The 19,832-nt window shown below is 34.1% G+C and overlaps 1 protein-coding gene across 1 annotated transcript in view; it reads left to right on the top strand.

Annotated features, from left to right (window-relative positions):
- Window positions 1-19,201, top strand: part of LOC148944237 (transitional endoplasmic reticulum ATPase-like) — a 106,153-nt gene extending 86,952 nt beyond the window's left edge. Inside the window, exons 10-14 of the mRNA XM_089100506.1 lie at window positions 4,080-4,292; window positions 5,831-5,996; window positions 11,676-11,980; window positions 16,150-16,304; window positions 18,986-19,201. Coding sequence (XP_088956632.1) covers window positions 4,080-4,292; window positions 5,831-5,996; window positions 11,676-11,980; window positions 16,150-16,304; window positions 18,986-19,082 — 936 coding nt within the window. The 3' untranslated portion in view covers window positions 19,083-19,201. The remainder of the gene's footprint in view (window positions 1-4,079; window positions 4,293-5,830; window positions 5,997-11,675; window positions 11,981-16,149; window positions 16,305-18,985) is intronic.
- Window positions 19,202-19,832: the final 631 nt, after the last annotated feature.

The following is a 19,832-nucleotide window of genomic DNA, read 5'->3' as shown; positions in this document are numbered from 1 at the left end:
CAACCTTTATTCCTCCGATAAGGTCTACAAATTTGTAAACATGGTAAAGTGGGTAAGGTCTAACAAGTACAATAATGGTAAATTTCCAGATGCAATTATGAAAGGGGAGAGGTTGCCTCACAATTGCTTTAGTGTATAATGGTACATGGGAAAGAGTGTTGCTCCCTTGACTAATCCAATATATCCTATTCTCGAAAAATGATTGGCTCACAGGTGAATCTTCCTGAAATATAAAATAAATATTTAATGTTTACTCTAAGATGCTTATATTAATATTCAATTTTTAATAATATTTTTTGATAATATTTACATTGTTTTGATAATTTTGATAATATTATATATTTAATATACTATTTTTAATAAAAAAATTTAATAATATTTAATTTAACATTCAAAGTACCAAGGGAATGAAAGTACAAAGATTTGCTGTCCGCTTAACGGTTAAAACCTTTAAAAAACCGTTAAAACAGTTAAAACCGTTAAAAAAGTTAAAACCGTTAAAACAGTTAAAAAGGTTACGACAGTTAAAACTGTTAAAAAAAAGTTAAAGCCGTTAAAACAGTTAAAACCTTATTCCTCCCATAAGGTTTTAGGATGGCAAAATAACGGAATTTCTGGCAATCAGTAATCCTTCGTCCTCTGTATATCTCCTTTGTAAGTGTATTATTGTTCCTTTTTTCTCTTTGCTTGTATATTTAATGTATACTGCTCGACAATTGTTTCGTCTTCGTTCCCCTTTCCTACCTTATCCTTCCTCTGCTTCCATGGAAAGAATTGTTTTAACTACTAATGGTTGAAGTCTGGGCGCTGAAATTACTGTTATAACTTAATTACAGTAAATAGGACGTATCTGCAATATATCTGGAATGGCCTAAGGTATTAAAGTGAAAGTTTCAACGGACGTTGGGGTGAATGTTGAACAAATCAGAATCCAGTATATGCATGCATGTGTCAAAAGGGCTTATTTCAAAATTTTAAGAACGGCAGAGGGTATTAAATTGTACCTTTCAGGCTACTACAACTAATACTACTAGAACTACTACATATGCTACTACTGCGAATATTCACGACTGCGAAAACCCGAGACTGTGATTTTGACTATTTATGACTACTAATCCAGCTGCTTGTGACTGCGACTATAACGAGTTGGAACTGTGATTGCGGCTAAATGTGACTTTGACTGCAACAGCCACTTGCGTCTGCCGCTACTTAAGACTGCAATTGTAGCTACTTTACGACTGTTACTACTAATACTACTACTTTTACAATTAGTAATAAATAAATCAAACTAAATTAAAAAAGTGTAAGCGCATCTAGGCTGTCAAAATGGCATATATGCAATTTCTCTGGAATTAAATTGGGTATTAAGTTGAAACTTTCAGGGAAAGGTGAATATAATTTGCACTTTACTGAAAAAATTTAAATGTTTTTACTTTTATAATTTTAATAAATCAAATAATATTAACATTTTGATTACTAAATATCAGTATTTGTTTATTAAACTGACAATGCACATTCATTTGTAACATAATTCCTTGACCTAATTTCCAGAACTTTCAACTACGTCGAACAAAATTTCTATCTCAAAATTTTGATTGGATTTGTTTGGATAAATGGTGGGCGTGCAAAGGGTGTTAGTCGCCTTCTAATCACTTTCGAATATTAAAAAGGGCACTAGCCATTCCAATTTCCAATCGAATGAGCCCTTTTCAAAGTTTCTACGACAAATCCATCGATACGAAGTGCCCTGGTATGGAAAAAAAAAATATTGTGCCAACATCGTTCTTTACTTAGATAGCGCGATTGCGCTGCCTATGAAAAGCTGAAAAGGTTTAAAATATTCTTTTCTTAACCAGTAAAAAAGACTATGCAGAAATTGACTAATTAAATATACTAATTAAATAATTAAGAAATTGATTAATTAAATAAGACTAATTAAAAACGAGCAGAAATTGATTTTAAAAACTACCCTACGTCACCATCAATAAATAAATGAAAGCCAAACGAACAGAAATTACAATAACTAACCAAGTCATACTCAAAACGAGTAGAAATTAAGAGGAGTAGGGCTGACACTCCCCTTGCCTGCTAAAGATCGGAACATAATTTTTATTTTACTGAAAACAAATACATTTGAAATATTTTCTCTTTTTTAACGAACTCCAAAATTATTTAGACTTTCAGGAATTAATATCAGTATGTATATTAAACTGTCAATCCACATTCATTTGTTTATTTAAGGAATCTTGTTTTTTTTAATGCTTTGAGAAATAAAAACGCGTAGTTCGAATTAAGGATTGTTTTCAGTAAAGTGCAGATAAATATAAAATAAAGACTTGGAATGTGTAACTATTAAAACTCAAATTCAAAATTAACACAGTCCCAGAAACATTACTTCAAGGAAGTTCAACCAGAACTGAAGAAATCACAGGAAATTAGGCAATTCATTCGGATAGCAACAAATCAAGGGCATGTTTTTCATGCGGTTCTTATTTTTTTAGCTGCTAATCTAAAAGGTGTTTTTAATATAACTTCATTGGTATTTTGTGTTTTAATGGAATTTGTTAAATCATGTTTAATTAAATTTGTGTATAATGCTTAGAATGAATATTTCCCCAAATCTCTGTTTAAAGAAGTATTGTTGCTTAACTTAGGTTCAAATTTATTGCCTCTGGAACAACTTGTTTAATACCCAGATAATTACTAATGAGAGAGGTGTTTTCAGAAAGTATTGTATAACTAGGGTTTTCCAAAATATGGCTGCTTAGAACAGAATTGAAAGAACTAAATACTGTCAGAACTTGAAGCTTTGGTTATATCATCCTTATGCTGTTGCAGGCGTTTTCTCAATTTTTGGTGATTTTTATCCATATAATAATTGTCGCTGTCACATGGTATTTGATACACTCCTCTTTGGCGAGTCATTGGGGTCTTATTTTTACCCGAGTTTAGGATATTTGTGATTTTTAAATTACTCGTAAAAACTACTTACATATTATTTTGTGTACAAGCTTTTAATTTCATAGTATTTTTTGGTATGTATGGAAGATTGGTTACATTTGTAAGTTTATTAGAAATTTTACATGATAAAAGTTCTTTGATTTTAAGAAAATACCTTTCTAGCCTAAGGCTAATTGTTTTACTAATCAACAAAATGGGAGATCTGTTTCCAAAAAGTATGTCTCTGATAAGATTTAACCCTGTTGTGACATGGAATCCGAGCTAATATTTAGGATACGATCCACGAGAGAAATTATTACACCTTCTTTGACGGGGAGGGAAAATTAGAATAGAATTGAAAAGACGATATCTGTTATTTTGTGTGGGTTTTCTGTAAATAGTAAAATCTAGTTCGTAGTGAAACATATAATCAACCATCAACTGACCATATTAAACTTCAAAGATCTTTTAACTCGTTATCCTCAACTTACTGACTTTTTTTCATTTTTGTATTTACAACTTGGATCAGTCTGATATCTATATCATGTAAAGCTCAATCGTTTTGACCCCCCCCCCCCCGCCCTCGTTTTCACTTATATTCATAGATTCTCGAAAAGATAGAACAAATATTTTTTATTGTATTTTTAAAACAAGTTAAAAAAGAAATATGCATCTGTTTGCTGATACAGTTATGTGAGATTAACCTGTATTGTGATATAATAATAACTAATCTTGTTTTTTCTTTGTGTAGTTGGTTTTTTCTGCCGTTCTGGCTTTTTTTTTGGGGGGGGGGGTTAGATTATATTACCCGTTCCATTTTTCTTTCTCCTCTGTGAATGAAATATCTACTCTTTTATACTATTATCTTTTGTGGTTCTGGTTTTTGAGGCGGAAATTTTCTTATTTTATGTTTTGCTTTTTGCCTTACCTCAGTTTCGTCTGTGCCGTCAGAGGCACCCAGGGCATCTTGCAAGAGCCTCCCATCATCCCTCAAGTTTGCTGCTGCTACGACGTTCTTCCAGTTTGGCTAGATGTAGGCATTAAGGCAACGCAGGTCCGCCTGATAGTTGCGCTGTTCTGTGTTCCCATAATTTATACTTAATAAGAGAAGTTGAATTTTGTTTGTATTTATTTTCCAGTATCCTGTTGAACATCCTGAGAAGTTCTTGAAGTTTGGCATGTCACCGTCAAAAGGTGTATTATTCTATGGTCCACCTGGATGTGGTAAAACGCTTCTAGCCAAAGCCATTGCTAATGAATGTCAGGCTAATTTTATTAGCATCAAAGGCCCAGAATTGCTCACTATGTGGTTTGGTGAATCCGAAGCCAATGTCAGGGATGTCTTTGATAAGGTAAATATAACTGCATAATTATAAATATTTAAAAATTCTCGTTTTTTTGGTAAATTTTCTATGTGCTCTAAGGCTTAAGAAATATCCCCTTAATTTAAAAAAAAACCTTAATAATGGTCAAAATTGCTCAACCATTTATTGTTTAGTTCTATTTTATCTGGTAATTTTTACGTTGTATCACGTCCTTTGAATTACTGTATTCGATTTGCCAGTGTCCACGTAAAGCTTTGCGCCCACGAAAAGAACATTTGACATCCGTACGATACGCATATGGCAACCACATGAACGATTATTTGTGTTCTGTGAAATTTTCAGCATCAGAGCAGCTGCCGGAAAGCACCAGATAAATATAAATACACTAAACCCCAGCACCAGGTAAACTCAGTGATGGTAAGGTACCATATCAAAATATCCCTTAAAAGGGATGGTGAATCTAGTAGATGGGTAGCTACGCTCTGATCACTTTGACTCTTAAAAAGGGTACTAGAACTTCCGATTACGAGTCCAACGAGTTCCCTCCGAAGCATATAACGACCACCCTTTCTATAAAAGCCTGATAGGTCCTCGGGGTATAACTTACAACCCTTGTCCTGAGAGCTTTGGGGGGGGGGGGATATAAAGTATATATTACAGAAAGTATTATATTGAATGTACTTGGGGGTTCTGAGCCTGAAAATACAGGTTGAGGAAACGATTGATAATGTCAGCTTTGCGTTCACGTAAAGCATATAGACATCCGTATGACACGCATATGGCAACCACATGAAGGATAATTTGTGTTCTGTGAATTTTTCAGCTTCAGAGCAGCTGCCCGAAAGCACCAGATAAATCCACTAATTCCCAGCACCAGATAACTCAGTGGTGATAAGGTACCAGAACAGAAATACCCATAAAAGGGATGGTGAATCTAGTTTGAGCGATTCGACTATAAATGTTGTAGTGTTGCACAGAGATCTGGTAGTAGGGTTGCTAAAAGCAAGTTTTATGGTCATTAGTTTTCAATATTGTAGGTGGGAGGGGAGGGGGATTAATATAAATTTCTGGTGGGTGTCTAGTCCATAAGACACTATGTTTCTACAGAGATATCATTGCTTTAAAAGTGAAGGAATATTTATTGATCTAATACTTATCTATATAATCAGCTTCTAATTTATAAAACCCTGTACATTCTTCATAAGTTGCTTATATAATTTAAAAAGTACATTTTCTAGGCCAGTAATTTGTGATAATTTAGGGGAAGGGGTGACTCTTTGGAACGATCCTAGGCGGGTGATTAAGTAGCTCATTAAATGGAAAGATTCTTTTAAATGTATCAGATGGGAACGTGTTATGAAAGTGTGTTCCGACGGCGCTCTAGCAATGCTTTATTGTCATTCTGCGTTTCAACCTTTGTCTAGGCGTAAGTTAGGAGATATTACTCTTATACATTGTTCTGTTCATCACCTAGCCTCAATGTTGAAATTACAGCCAGTAAATGTTCTGTATCAAGTGATTTCAGCTTTAAATTAAGTTAAATTCATTCAGCGTTATTTTTTTAGGCACGTTCTGCGGCGCCGTGTGTTTTGTTCTTTGATGAGTTGGACTCAATTGCAAAAGCTCGAGGCGGCTCTCAGGGCGATGCAGGAGGTGCCGCTGATCGAGTAATCAACCAAATCCTTACAGAGATGGATGGGATGGGCGCAAAGAAGAACGTGTTTATTATTGGTAAGTATTTTTCTCTAGTACATCAGTTGTCCCAGGGAATGGTTGAGACTATACCCCAGACTTTTGGGGTTTTGAAGCATTTGTCAATCTTTGAAGGGAACTGTTACTTTACTCATTGTTTTCATCAATTTTAGGGCATTGGGTTTTGTTAAGGGGAGGGGACTTATAAGTTATGAGTAGTTAGATAAAAAAATTGGACTCTAATGCTTATTCTAATAAGAGAAAATATTTTAATATTTCTATTAATAAACTTTGATTAATGTTGAAGCAATTTGGGTTGCCATGGGTTGCTCTAGAATGTTTTTTAGGATTGCTGGAGAAATATTTCTGTGATTTTACAGATGGGGTCAGTATAAAAGCCTATCCAATTTTCGGATCCTTTAAGGAGTAGCAAGGTAAAGACTATTTGTCGATTTATCCAATAAAATTTTTATTTAACCTTTTTATAACCTTTATTTTTTTATAACCATTTTATTTAAATAAGGTAGGGTAAGGATAATCTTTATTAATACAACTAGTTGCAACTACTTAAATTTTCCTTTTTTTTAACAATTACCGTAAGATTATTCGAATGTTTAATGCAACTGATATATTGACGTCATTTAATAAGTTGGACTCCAAGTTAAAAGATGAGTCCTGAAAGCGGTTGGGTCCTTTTATTCCTCTTGTGCGATTGTTCTGATTTGCATTTGTAGTTTGTAACTGTAGTTTGTAGTTTGCATTTATAACTCGACAAGCAATTTGGGTTGCCACGGGTTGCTCTAGAATGTTTGTTAGGATCATTTGAGAAATAGTACTATGATTTTATGGAGGAAGTCTGGATGTTTTGTGTTTTCTAATCTTTTTAGTTTGTATGGCAATACTGGGAGTAACCAAATGAATAGGGTTAGTCTAGTACTTAAACTTTCATGTTGGAGTTTCAGTGAGGGGGGTGGGACAAATTTTAGGGTTCAAATTTGTCCTTCGGCCAATGAGGGAGTATATCATGAAAAACATCTCTGTATTAGTATTTTATTGAAAGGATAATCCTTTTCTCTGATTTTGAAGAAAACCTTTTTCTGTATCTTCATTTTTTTTAAATAATCTTGTCCCACACTCTTTCTACTTTTCAATGAATTTTAATTCCTGTTTCGATCGCAGTGGAACTCAGCAAGCAATAGGGTTTATAGTATCCTAAGTTTGCATGGAACTTTATAAACAAGTTGTCAGGAATTAAAACAAGATTAAGTGGAACTTGAACGCTCTTGTTTCAAAACATTAATTCGCTGATCAATTTACCAATTTACAAATTAAAAAAAAAAAGAAGAAAAACTGAAGAACAAACAAACAAGGCTTAAGAATGGGTGTTCTATGAAATGTACAGGGAGGTCTTTTTATACCTCACTAATCAGTATTTAGAAAGAACAACACCATACTAAGCATAAAAAATTACCTTTTGTATTAATAAGAGATATAGACGACAATTAGAAGGAATTCAACATTTCTTTCCTTGATTAGTGCTATTACTAGTAAATATACCAAAGATAGCCTATGGTATAGTTATCTGATACACGATAACTGGAAATCTATCGTGTATCAGAAATTTGCAACATAGTATTGCAAATCTAAACTTGGGTATTTTGCATTAAACAGGGTATTGGTTCAATACTAAGGTGAATAGAAAGATAGAACGGTGTTCGATTTAAATGTTATTAACGCTATGTTCCTCACGTTATTGCCCAACAATGAAGGATCCTTATTATCGTCATTTGCCAATTGAGAGGGGGGCGGGGGGTTAAAATGCACGAAAAAGGTTTAAAATGTAGTTAACATGATATAAAATTTACCCTAAAACAGATACATTGTTCTTTAGTTAGGTGGAAGCTATTAAATTTATTATGTTAATACTGATGTAGAAAATTTTGAAACAGTACAATTAAAAAAAAATACGAGTAATAAAAATTCGGTTAACGTCATAAGCACTTTCTTGGTTTAAATTTCTACCCGTTTCAGGAATTATAGTTGTTGTGGTAACAGTCTGTAGACATAGGACTGGTTATCTCACTTTTCTTTTTAGTAAAATTTTGAAGTGGATATATTGATGGTGCTTTGAAGTTATATTTTAGTTTTACTCTACTATAAAGAGCCTTAATCTTTTTTTGCGATTTTTTTTCTCTTCTATTTTTCACAATTTTTCATTGAATTAAAAAAAAAAGTCTTCAAATTGGGAACCGCTTATGACGCCCAGCCCTAAGTCGGGGTTAGGCTCTCGGGTGAGCATGTCCAGAATCTTGGTACTATTGCATTAATGATAGCAAAGAATGTGTTATGGAGTTTTGCTGAATCACATAGTGGAAAAAGCCTTTAGCAAGAGTAAAGCAAATGTCAAAAGAACTGTGTTTTTATCATGTTTTGATGCATTTTTTTGCCAAAAATTGTATTTTAATTTTTTTAATTATGTTTTGGTACTTATAAAAGCACGTACATGTATTAATTTCTTTGGAAATGACCTCTAAAAATCTATGGTGTCCAGTGCCCCGCTAGCACGGAAGATAAAGGTGATTTTTTTTTGTTATTCAAGTCAGGGGACTAAGTTTCCTGCATTGGGTTTTCAGCAAAGTTGATTTTAAGGTGTTTTTTTTTTCTATGATCCGACATCATTTTTGAGGGGTTTCAGAAAGGGTGTATGAAGAAAGGGGGTTTCATAATTTTTTTTTTTTTTTACGCAACAAGAATTTGTTTACGTGCATTTTTGTTACGGTTATACGAGTTGGACAAAAAAAATTCTTTGGGGGTGGGGCTGGTCAGTGCCCAGTGCTACCGGTAAAAATACTCTTTTCCTATACTCAATATATAAAACCCCTCCCCCTCATTCTTCGCGAATCGATGCCCTTTGACACTGCATCGTTACCTAGCCAGAATATAGAAAATCAAGACTTGATGTTATTTTCTTAAGCGGCTTTCACATCTGCTACGTAATTTTCTATGCTGTGGTTAAGTTATATTACTTTAAATATAACCTTTTACACTTTAATGAGTCCTTTCACAAAAGGCCAATGTAAAAATCCATAATATTATTTTAACCATCGTCTAAAATCCTCATAGTCATCATAAGCAAGCTATTTAAAAACTAAAAATCTGGAATTGAGTTAGAGATTCAAATTTCTTGGTAAAGTTATTTTCAGAATTTATTAATTACTTTTCCGAAAATTCCATTTTGTTACTACTATGTTGACTTTTCTATATCATAACGCAAGCTTATATAACGTACATTCCTGTGTAGAGATCGTACCTACTTGGTACTGTCTACGTTGTGGAGAAAATTTTCTCCTTGAGTTACATAACGTAGCATAAAGTATTAATTTATCCGATTACCCGGTCGTTAGCAGAAATGCCGGTTAAATCAGGAGTGTGAAAGGTTCTGCGGGGTAGTATGAAATCAGCATTAAAGTTTGAGTTTTGCTTAGTCTTAAGTTTATTTGGATCTATGTTCTTTTGTCTTCAGACTTTCTTTTTTTTTTTTTTTTTTTTTTTTTTTTTACTATAAAATGGCTAGAAATATGCTGCTGTGCAAAACATAGACTATTTAGGAAAAAAATGAATATATTTTTTGTGCCTTTTTGACAGAAATAGTTCTTTTTCAGCCAAATGAAAAAATAAAAATAGATCAAAGTTTTTTCCATATTTGTATGATTAAACCTTACCAGTTGGCTGAATAATACTTGATGGCGACAGTTATTTTTCCTCTTTGACAAACTGGAGTTAACTCTTATTGTTTTCCTGTACTCCAGGAAAACCTTATCATCTATGTCCTACTATGTTTAAAATTCTTATAACCACTGCAACTAGAACAATTAATTGTAGAATTTATCGGGGCCTTAGTGATTTTAGTTTGATTTGCCATGCAGATGATGTCCTGCTTATCAGTTCGAGTCTTTCTACTTTACAGGCAAACCTTGATTCTTTGATTTCTGGCTATAAGCTCCTAGGACTTAATGTTAATGCTGCTAAGACTGAATTTCTTGCTTATAATGACAGAATGTTGTTGTTGTGAAGTTTTTTAATAAATAGGTTCCAAATTTTAAAATATAAGAAGTCCTTCTCTGAACCTGAGCCAGTTTTTGTGGTGTAGTACCTCAAGGTACCATTCTGCGTCCTATTCTTTTTCTAGTTATGATCAATGATATCGCTAATGATTGTGAAGACTGCTGGAAGTATATTGATGACATTACCCTTGGAGAAATTTGTGAAGCAAATGAATGTAGCAAAGCTCAAATTTTAATTGATAACATGAAGACTAAAGCTTCCAGTTCAAATATGAAAGTAAATGATAGTAAATCTTCAATCTTATCTATTTCATTTTTAAATTCTTCTGAACCAAATTTTCTACCAACTATCTCTGATTCTCTTAAAGTAAAGAAGATTAAACTCTTGGGAGTTATTATTACCAGTGATTTAAAATGGAAGCAAACACATCTAGTCTAGTAAAAAAGGGGAATGCTGGGCTGCAGAAGCTCAAGCTTATGTCGAAACATGGCGCTCCTCCAGATCACCTCCTCCGAATATTTACATCTTTTATTCGCCCAATTCTGGAATATGCAGCTCCTGTATGGCATTTTGAATGACGACTGAGCAAAGCGCCAGGTTCGAAAGAGCTCAGAAAAGAGTTCTAATATCGAAACAGGCAGAAATGTTGTATGAAGAGCTGCTGAAAAAGTTTAAAATACAAACTCTGAAAAAAAGCAGGGAGAAACTCTGCATGGATTTTGGAATACAATTTTCTTTGCACCCAATTCACGGAACCCTTTTCCCTCCTGAATTCACACCAACATTACTCCCGTGAAGGGTTGCAGTGCCTGTTGAGAAACTTCAGCCGGTACGCTGTGCCCATCAGCGGTTAGCGAAAAGTTTATACCTAGTTTCGTAAATATGTACAACAAAAATTTCTAAATTTTGACCCATCATATTTTTTATGTATTTTCATTAATTTGATTGTTTTTTATTTATTTTCAGCTTTGACTTTTTACCTAAGTGTATTTTTTTTTTTTTATGTATTTTTTACAATGAATTATGTTTGACGTGAACGTCACGTTCTGAAGATGATATATATATATATATATATATATATATATATATATATATATATATATATATGTATACATATATACGAGTCTCCATATATTTTCAAGTGGGACGTATATATATATATATATATATATATATATATATATATATATATATATATATATATATATATATAGTGCTTTTTTTATGTAAAATTCAAATTTGGTGATCATGCTGTGATAGTAATTTTTAAAATAAAATTCTATTCTATTAAAAAAAAAAAAAATCAGAGGTAAAGCTATATCTTTTTTATCTTTTATTGTAGCAGGTAAATCTATTATAGTCTTCCTCGCTGAAATAAAACTATAATAGGTCTCGTTTATTGTCCAGATAAGCGTGGTACTCGTATTCTTACCGTTTAACATGCCATATAAGGGTTCAGCGCCAGCTATGTCAAACTTGCTCCACTGAAGTATAGTTAGAACACTAGTATGATATACTAAGATATTTTCGGCATTATGTGTTCGATCGGTATGAAGCATTAAAATTTGGTATTGAAGAGACCTTCTAGTAGAGCTGGCACATGTTCCATTACACTTCGTGTTCGCTTTTACACGGTATTTTCATCTTTTTTAGGTGCGACGAACCGACCCGATATTATAGACTCTGCTATCCTCCGACCAGGTCGTCTCGATCAGCTTATCTATATTCCGCTCCCTGACGAGAAATCCCGCGAGGCCATCTTAAAGGCAAACCTTCGGAAATCACCAGTTGCCCCTGACATTGACATAGTTTTTCTAGCTCGCAGTACTAATGGATTTTCTGGTGCTGATTTGACGGAAATCTGTCAAAGAGCTGTCAAAATGGCCATTCGCGAATCTATCGAGGCAGATATTAGAAGAACTAGAGAGAGGGAGGAGAATCCAGATATGGATATGGAGGTAATCTCTTTCTTCCTTTCTGTTGGAGAGGCTCATATGTCTCATATTTTTCTGACATTAATAGCAGACTTCAAAAGACTAGTTCACAAAATAATAAGTTTATACGCGGGCACCATTTTCAGAAAACTCCCCTCGCTTGAAGGGAATTTTTGTGAACTTGTCTAGGTAATACCTACACCTGGTATATTCGTAGAGTAAGGAGGGGGGAGGGCAAAGCCATCGGGCAATCTTACAGAGGATTTTAAATGGAAGAGTGAGTCATAGTTTCTTTGGAGTACCACTTCCAGACTATAGATGCCAGTGTGTATTTGGTCTTCTCAAAGCGGACATGTCTAAGAAAAACCCTTTTGGATACCAGGCACAGAAGATAGGTGTTTTACATCTCAGTTAAAATATAACGGTGGTTTCTCGGGGGGTTTTGTTACCACTAGAATATGTGTAATAGAACCTTGGGAGAAGAGAAGCTTTGAATTTCTAAAACCAAATATTGTTAAAAGGAAATTGGTGATTTGTGTGCCTATGGTAACTGCTAGAATTAGCAAAAAATGGAAAAGAAACTTAAATTATTACGTATTAAAGTGTCATTTGATTATTCTTTTGGGTACCCGACTGACTGACCGTATCTCAAACAGTAGGCTGTACGAAAAGTGTGGTTCAATCCTGCTTTCTAGGGCTATAATGAGAGAAAGGTCGAGATGGGCACGTTCTGTGGATGAAGGATGACAGGTTGACAAAGAAGATGACAATGAATTTTCTTAAAATACCAAGAACATCTAAATAAAACATTTTGCACCCCCAGGATCCGTTTTAGGTCAGTTCATAAGTGAAAACTATGCTTTTCTAAGGTTTTAGGGTAGCACCTCATTTTCATCAGTGTTGTTACATTCTGCGGATGAAGGATGACAGGTTGCAAAGAATTTTCCTTTTCGGCCAAATGAAATTCAGGGAGTTTGACCCCCCCCCCCCAAAGAAAATAACCCTTCGAAAAAAAATCTTGTATATTTTAAAATAAATTAATTTTCTCAGTAATTATCCTTTTTTTTAATATCAAGAACATCTAAATAAAAACATTTTGCACCCCCCTGGATTCGTTTTAGGTTTGTTCATAGTGAAAACTATGCTTTTCTAAGGTTTTAGGGTAGCACCTCATTTTCATTAGTGTTGTCACATTCTGCAGATGAAGGATGACAGGTTGCCAAAGATTTTCCTGTTCGACCAAATGAAATCCAGGGAGTTTGACCCCCCCCCCAAAGAAAATAACCGTTCGAAAAAAAAAATCTCGTATATTTTTAAATAAATTAATTTTTCTCAGTAATTATCCTTTTATTTAATATCAAGAACATCTAAATAAAACATTTTGCACCCCCTGGATTCGTTTTAGGTTTGTTCATAGTGAAAAATATGCTTTTCTAACGTTTTAGGGTAGCACCTTATTTTCATCAGTGTTGTTACATTCTGCGGATGAAGGATGGCAGGTTGCCAAAGATTTTCCTTTTCGGTCAAATGAAATCCAGCGAGTTTGCCCCGCCCCCAAAGAAAATAACCCTTCTAAAAAAGATCTTGTATATTTTAAAATAAATTAATTTTTTCAGTAATTATCCTTATTTTTAATATCAAGAACATCTAAATAAAAACATTTTGCAACCCCTGGATTCGTTTTAGGTTTGTTCATAGTGAAAACTATGCTTTTCTAAGGTTTTAGGGTAGCACCTCAGTTTCATCAGTGTCGTCACATTCTGCAGATGAAGGATGACAGGTTGCCAAAGATTGTCCTTTTCGGCCAACCATCTGGGGCCAAACGAAAAGAAGGTTGTTCCCATTAGGGACGGGAAGATTTCGTAAAGAAAAATTTAAGGGAAATGGGAACTTCATGGGAGGGTGTAATGAGGGAGGCTTTGCATATATTGGAATAAAGGAGGAGCGTGCGGAGCTGTATTGACCTCAGGCGGCTTGGTGCTGCAGTAAGTTGCTAGTAGTAATAGTAGTATTCACTTTAATATTTAAGCACAGAGAGCATGGTAAGCTTGGGGAAACTGGCGCAAGTGTCGAAAATAAAAATCATTGGTGCCATCATTCTAGTGCCGTGTGTCCACTAGTGGTCCTTAACGCTATCTACTGTGTCTACTTTTTAGCCTATCCTAAATGCTCCATACTTGTCTTTTAAGGTTTTTGATATGCAAAGGAGCAAAAAGAGAGCTGAATTCCGTCACTAGTACGCCTATCATCTTAAAGTCTACTAGCCTGTTTAACTTGTCAAGATTTTTCCTAGCTAACCTAACAAGGTCGTATCCAGGGGATAATGGCTGGGGGGGGGAGAATAAACCTCCAAAATAAAAATCCTGGATACGGCCCTGTAACTTAAGCCCATTTAGTGCAGACTGAAATTTGACTTAAATCGCAGACTAAATCATCATATTTAAATCACTAAAGATCAAACTCTCTAATTCTATTTGGTTTTTTTATAGATTGTGTATTTTTTTTATAAATTAATTTGGCAGTAATTTCTCAACTCTATAATTTCCATCTTTGCTATGACTTAGAATTAACACTTTTTTTTTTTTTTTTTTTTTTTTTTTTTTTTTTTTTTTTTTTTTTTTTTTTTTTTAGTCGTTCAAAGTTATTGATCGTGAACCGCACGTTGAACTGTGATAGTAAATGAGCAACACTAACTAGTTAAGATTAATGACGCTTTTCATCTGCAAAAATTTTAACAGTAACGATATGATAATACCAAAATCGAATCTTCAAAGAAAATCCCAAACTTTTTTTGTTGTTTGATGCTATATTTCTTAGCTTATGTTGACTGATTTTTCAGTCTTTTTTGTATCAATATATATATATATATATATATATATATATATATATATATATATATATATATATATATATATATATATATATATATATATATATATATATATATATATATATATATATATATATATATATATATATTTCAATGGTCACTGCTACCTTTTTGTCACTGCTGTCTTTTTGTTAAAAGCTGTTTTGTAATGATCTATTATATAATTTTATATACAATTATATGTTATACATAATTTGAATTTACATATAATTAGCTACACAGCGGAAGGCAAAAAAGGAGATACCGAGAAATGAATACGAAAAAACATAGATTTAAGAGAATGAAAAGGTGGTAATTGACTTACGTTAATAGTGAATAGTCTTGCTTTCTATAGCAGTTTTTTCAAAACCATCTATTCGAAATTTATATAATATCCTTCCGTAACGGTACCAAGGTGGAAGAGAAAGTAAAAAATTTTAAGAAACGGAAATACTGAATACGAATTTAAGAAAGATCTTTTCTTTTTCAAAGGTGGGTAAAACCTGGAAAGATGTAAAATTGAATAATCACAAAAAAATAACCGTCACAGAGCTTTACAGCTATATTTTCGTCTAATGCCATCAATCTCTCAGTGGCCAATCTTAATCTTGTGTTTAGAGTGGGATACTAGCTGTGGACGGAAAGAATGTGAATTGGTAGTAATATTAACATCCAGCCACTGAAAAAAAAGACAGAAGAGACGGAAAAAATTTTATGAATAAGTGGAGAATAGGAACCGATGGAACGGTAATCGCATTATCAATATTCAGCTAAATGCCAATACGTGTAAATAAGGAAGTAAGTATGACGGAACTAGACCCTCAAGGTCCAAATCGGTGGTACTGATCTGCGTTTCGTGGCCCTTGAGCCAGGAAGTGTAATGGGGTTGCTGGGGGCCAGCCATCCTGTGCTTTTACACACCCTTCCTGCTTACTTTCCCCAGATTTCTACAGGTACCCATTTAGAGCTGGGCCGACTCTGTCTGAGCTTACAGTCACGCCACTGACCCCCATCCTATACCAAATAACCAGCCATCCCAGGAATCGAACCCTTGCCCTTCGGACAAAGGATTCCCAACCCAGTGCGCCAACCACTTAGCCAGGGCGGCTTAGCCACGTATTGGACACAGTTTCCAATACGTGAAAACTGTGTAATTAAATTAATGTATTTCATACGATTTCAATTTACATCTTAATATATTATACATAATTTTATAGAAGCATTTTTAATAATTTGTAGTATTGTGTAAGTCTGCTTAACCTATTTCAACAATCATATTTCATTTCACTGTCCTTGGTACTTAAATTTCGGATCTTCATTGTAGGTAGAGGATGAGGACCCTGTGCCAGAAATAACCAAGCACCATTTCGAAGAAGCGATGAAGTTCGCGCGCCGCTCTGTCTCTGATGCTGACATACGGAAATATGAAATGTTCAGTCAAACTTTACAACAATCCCGAGGTATAGGAACTAACTTCAGGTAAGCTTTTATTCATTTTGATGTTTTTTTCCGAACTAAAGGAATCAATCAAGTATTTTTGGGCTGTTTTATATTCAATTGTTTTATTTAAATACATTCTTAGACATTCTTGAGTTTCTGTTCTGTCGTTGACAAGTAAACTTCGAAAGGTTTGATTTTCGTTGGTTTCTTTTTCTTTTCTTTCTTTTTTGTGTAGCACTGAGGACGACTCGGCGGAAGTCCTTGTCGAAATATTTGCTTATTTCTTCTTCTTCATGATTCGCCACTGGATGAAAAAATCCTTGTTTTTTCACCTTGTTTTATTTTATTTTTTTATTTTGATATTTTCTTTCCTCTCTGAGTTTCATTTGTCGTTGTTTTATTTTCTAAGTAACAACGAATTGGTTTCCTCATTTCAATGTAACTAAAGCTGTTGGAATCGTGCTTTGAATTTTCTTCCTACTAAATTTTAGTTTTCAGCTAAAAAAGAAGAAATTAAATGATTTTCCCTATACTAAATTTTAGTTTTCAGCAAAGAAAGAAGAAATTAAATGCCGTTTTCTCCATATTAATTTTTTGTTTTATGCTAAAAAATAAGAAATCAAATGAGTTTTCCCACATTAAATTTTTGTTTTCAGCTAAAAAAAAAAGAAGTGTAAGTTATCAGGCGTGCTAAAAAATTGTGTGAAATGTTGGTGTGGTTGATATTTTTGTGAGTCTTTCTAATAAGGGAATTACCAATGGTTGTTTCATAGCTGAGACCCCAACATTGCTGTATATGAGGATGAAAGTGATTATCCTCGTGTTTATCCCCAGCAAAGGCCCTATAACACCAAAAGGTCCTCGTGCCAAAAGGGGACTTGTCCTCACTTTTGTCCAAAATAATGGTAAATGCAAGTCTCGAACGCACTTTTGGCCCTTTTTGGTCAATCATGTAGGGACAAGCGAAAAGCAACTCATCTTCGAATGGAGTGGGAGAAGGAAAGATAAAAGGGAAATTGGAACTTCTTGGAAGTGTAAAGAGGGAGGCTTTGAATGGATTGGGACGGAAAAGGACCGTGCGTAGCTGTGTTGGCTTCAGGCGGCTTGGTGCTGCAGTGAGTTGTTAGTAGTAGTCTAAAAAATTGTTGCTAACAGTTTAGACAAAACGACTTTGTGAAAATGTGATTGTTTTTTTAATGAAAAACTGTAATTTCTACAATAAAAGTGTTAAATGGTACACTGGAGAAGATATCTTGGTTCGTTTGTGAATTCTATAATTTATTCTAATTCTTTAAAATTTATTTCTCAGGTATTCGTGTTTACTTGAATCTTTTTAGTTCCTCGACTCGCTATCCCCTCATAGCATTTACCCTATTAGAGAGTACCCCAAATGGAGGTACAACGTCATGCCACTTGGACCCGCAGGCGAACAAGCAACCTAAACCCAACTTGGGACTCCCACAAGATGTTTCCTAAAGTTGGTGTTGCCCAGGGAAGTATCGAAATAGATCGTGGTAGGGGTAGGGTGGCATATTTACCTGTAAAACCGCCCATAGCGCCACATAAAATCTCCCTTCGGGACTGTACGGGTAGATAATGAAATTCATAGAGTAGATTGAATAACCATGCATGGTAAACCTATTTCAAATTGTCTTCTTTTTTGGAAGGGGTAATCTGCTTGGATTTAAGATTTAAACTGAATGTGAACATTGAAAGTAGTTTTTAATGGCGAAACTAGCGTGAATCATGAAAGATGTTTTTTTTTTTTAAATTGGAAATCTGGAGAATCAAGTTCTGTGATTTGTCAAAAGTTTTGGACGGCGGAGAGGTGCAAGTTGAAACAACAAGCCAGCATTAAATTTGTCAATATATTTATTGTGTTGACCACTTAAAAAAATAATCCATCCCTAATTTTTACATTTATTGTAGTTTTATTTTAAGAAGAACCCCTTCCCCCTTGGAAGGAAATAAATTTGAACTGTAGTTTTTTTTTTTTTTTTTTTTTTTTTTTGCCCAAAGATCTGATTCGTGTACTCCTCTGCTCTTAACAGTGTAGATTTCAGTATAACCTTAATAATCCTATAATACGACTTGATATGTGCATGACACTGTCATAGTTTGTGCCCATGTTTAAATTCAGAACAAAATTACTGGAAAATTGTGAATTTGCTCAACTGTTTAGACGTTTTGTTTTTAGGAAGTTTTCCAAGCTAACCAGTAGATTGTGTTGATAAGTAGAGTTTCACACAAAGAGATATACAGTAGAGAGAATCCTCCATTGACGAATTATTGAATTTGCTTCTTTTTTTTTTATGTATGTCTTCAACGGGAAACGTTAGAATCACGTATTACAATCGTTTTGTGTGTAATTCAGATGTTTAGAATGTTTAGCTTTCAGGTAAGCCTCTAAGATATTCAATTAGTTATATCCTCTTTTTGCTCGGATAATTTAGAGGGAAAACATTCAATTGCCACCTTAAAAAAGATCCATTTGAGAAAAAACGCCAAATATATCTGGACTTTTTTTTTCTGATACTTCTATGATACTTCTCTGATACATACTTCTTGGATTTTCTCTGTTGTTTGGTATCTGCATGACTTAAACTTTTTTACATATATTTCAAAGTGTTCTTTGTCTTTCCCCTGGATTCTTTTTGGAATGTTAAGGCCTGTTTAATACCTATTGATTCCCTGTATGATCATTGCGTTTTATTTTCAAGGTTTCCTGCTGGTGGTGGAGCAGGTGCGGGGCAACCAACGGGTGCCTCCGGACAGGGCAACTTCGAAGACAACGGAGATGGAGACCTTTATGATTGAAGTCTTTTATTTATGACTCTTTAGTTGTTTTTTTTTTCCTTTTTGTATGTACCCGCAGTAGCGATTTTTCAGTGATTTGGAAATTACAGGTCATCCTTCAATAAAGCTTATTAAGCGAATATATTTGTTTTCTACAATACGTTTAGGATTTTTTTTCCTTTTTATGCGCGTTCTTTTTTTCTGGGGTGTTTTCTTTTCACTTTGGCCATGGGCAAAAGCAATTTTTACGTTTGGCAGATATCATTTTCTAGCAGCGCCCTTTTGTTAAAACGGCCAGTCCTTGAAAACTAAGACAGGCGTAAAATTATAAACAAAATCAATTTTTATTGGAAAACCTTTAAAGCTTGGGGACGATGAAGATATCATAAAGAACTCTTAAACTTGTTCTAGGTCTATGAAGCTTATTATGGGTTATTCAAACCCAGAGTTGCATAAGAAGTAACTAAATAGTTTGCCCTCCTGGGACGAAAATAACAAATAGTTGGGACTTGTTTTTCTGATTATTTGCTAATATAGTGCATACCCTTTTCGTTCCCAGTTTCGTAATGTCTACATGTGTGGGGTTTCTCCTTTCTTTCTCAATATTTATGGCAATCTGGTGTCTTAGAAAACTAATTATTTTGAAAGAAACTGTATCTTCACCTATTATGTATAATTTCTTGCTTTAAAGCAAGAAATTGAAGTTTTCCAACATTATAGCCTTGCGTTTGTACACCGACTAATAGGATTTGTGTCCTACGAACCACCCGA

Source organism: Artemia sp. Qi Xiang Cuo, chromosome 14 (genome assembly GCF_049724085.1).
Source record: "Artemia sp. Qi Xiang Cuo chromosome 14, ASM4972408v1, whole genome shotgun sequence".
NCBI lineage: Eukaryota > Metazoa > Arthropoda > Branchiopoda > Anostraca > Artemiidae > Artemia > Artemia sp. Qi Xiang Cuo.
Note: the sequence above shows the minus strand (reverse complement) of the source record. Positions and strands in the feature narration are given on the sequence as shown.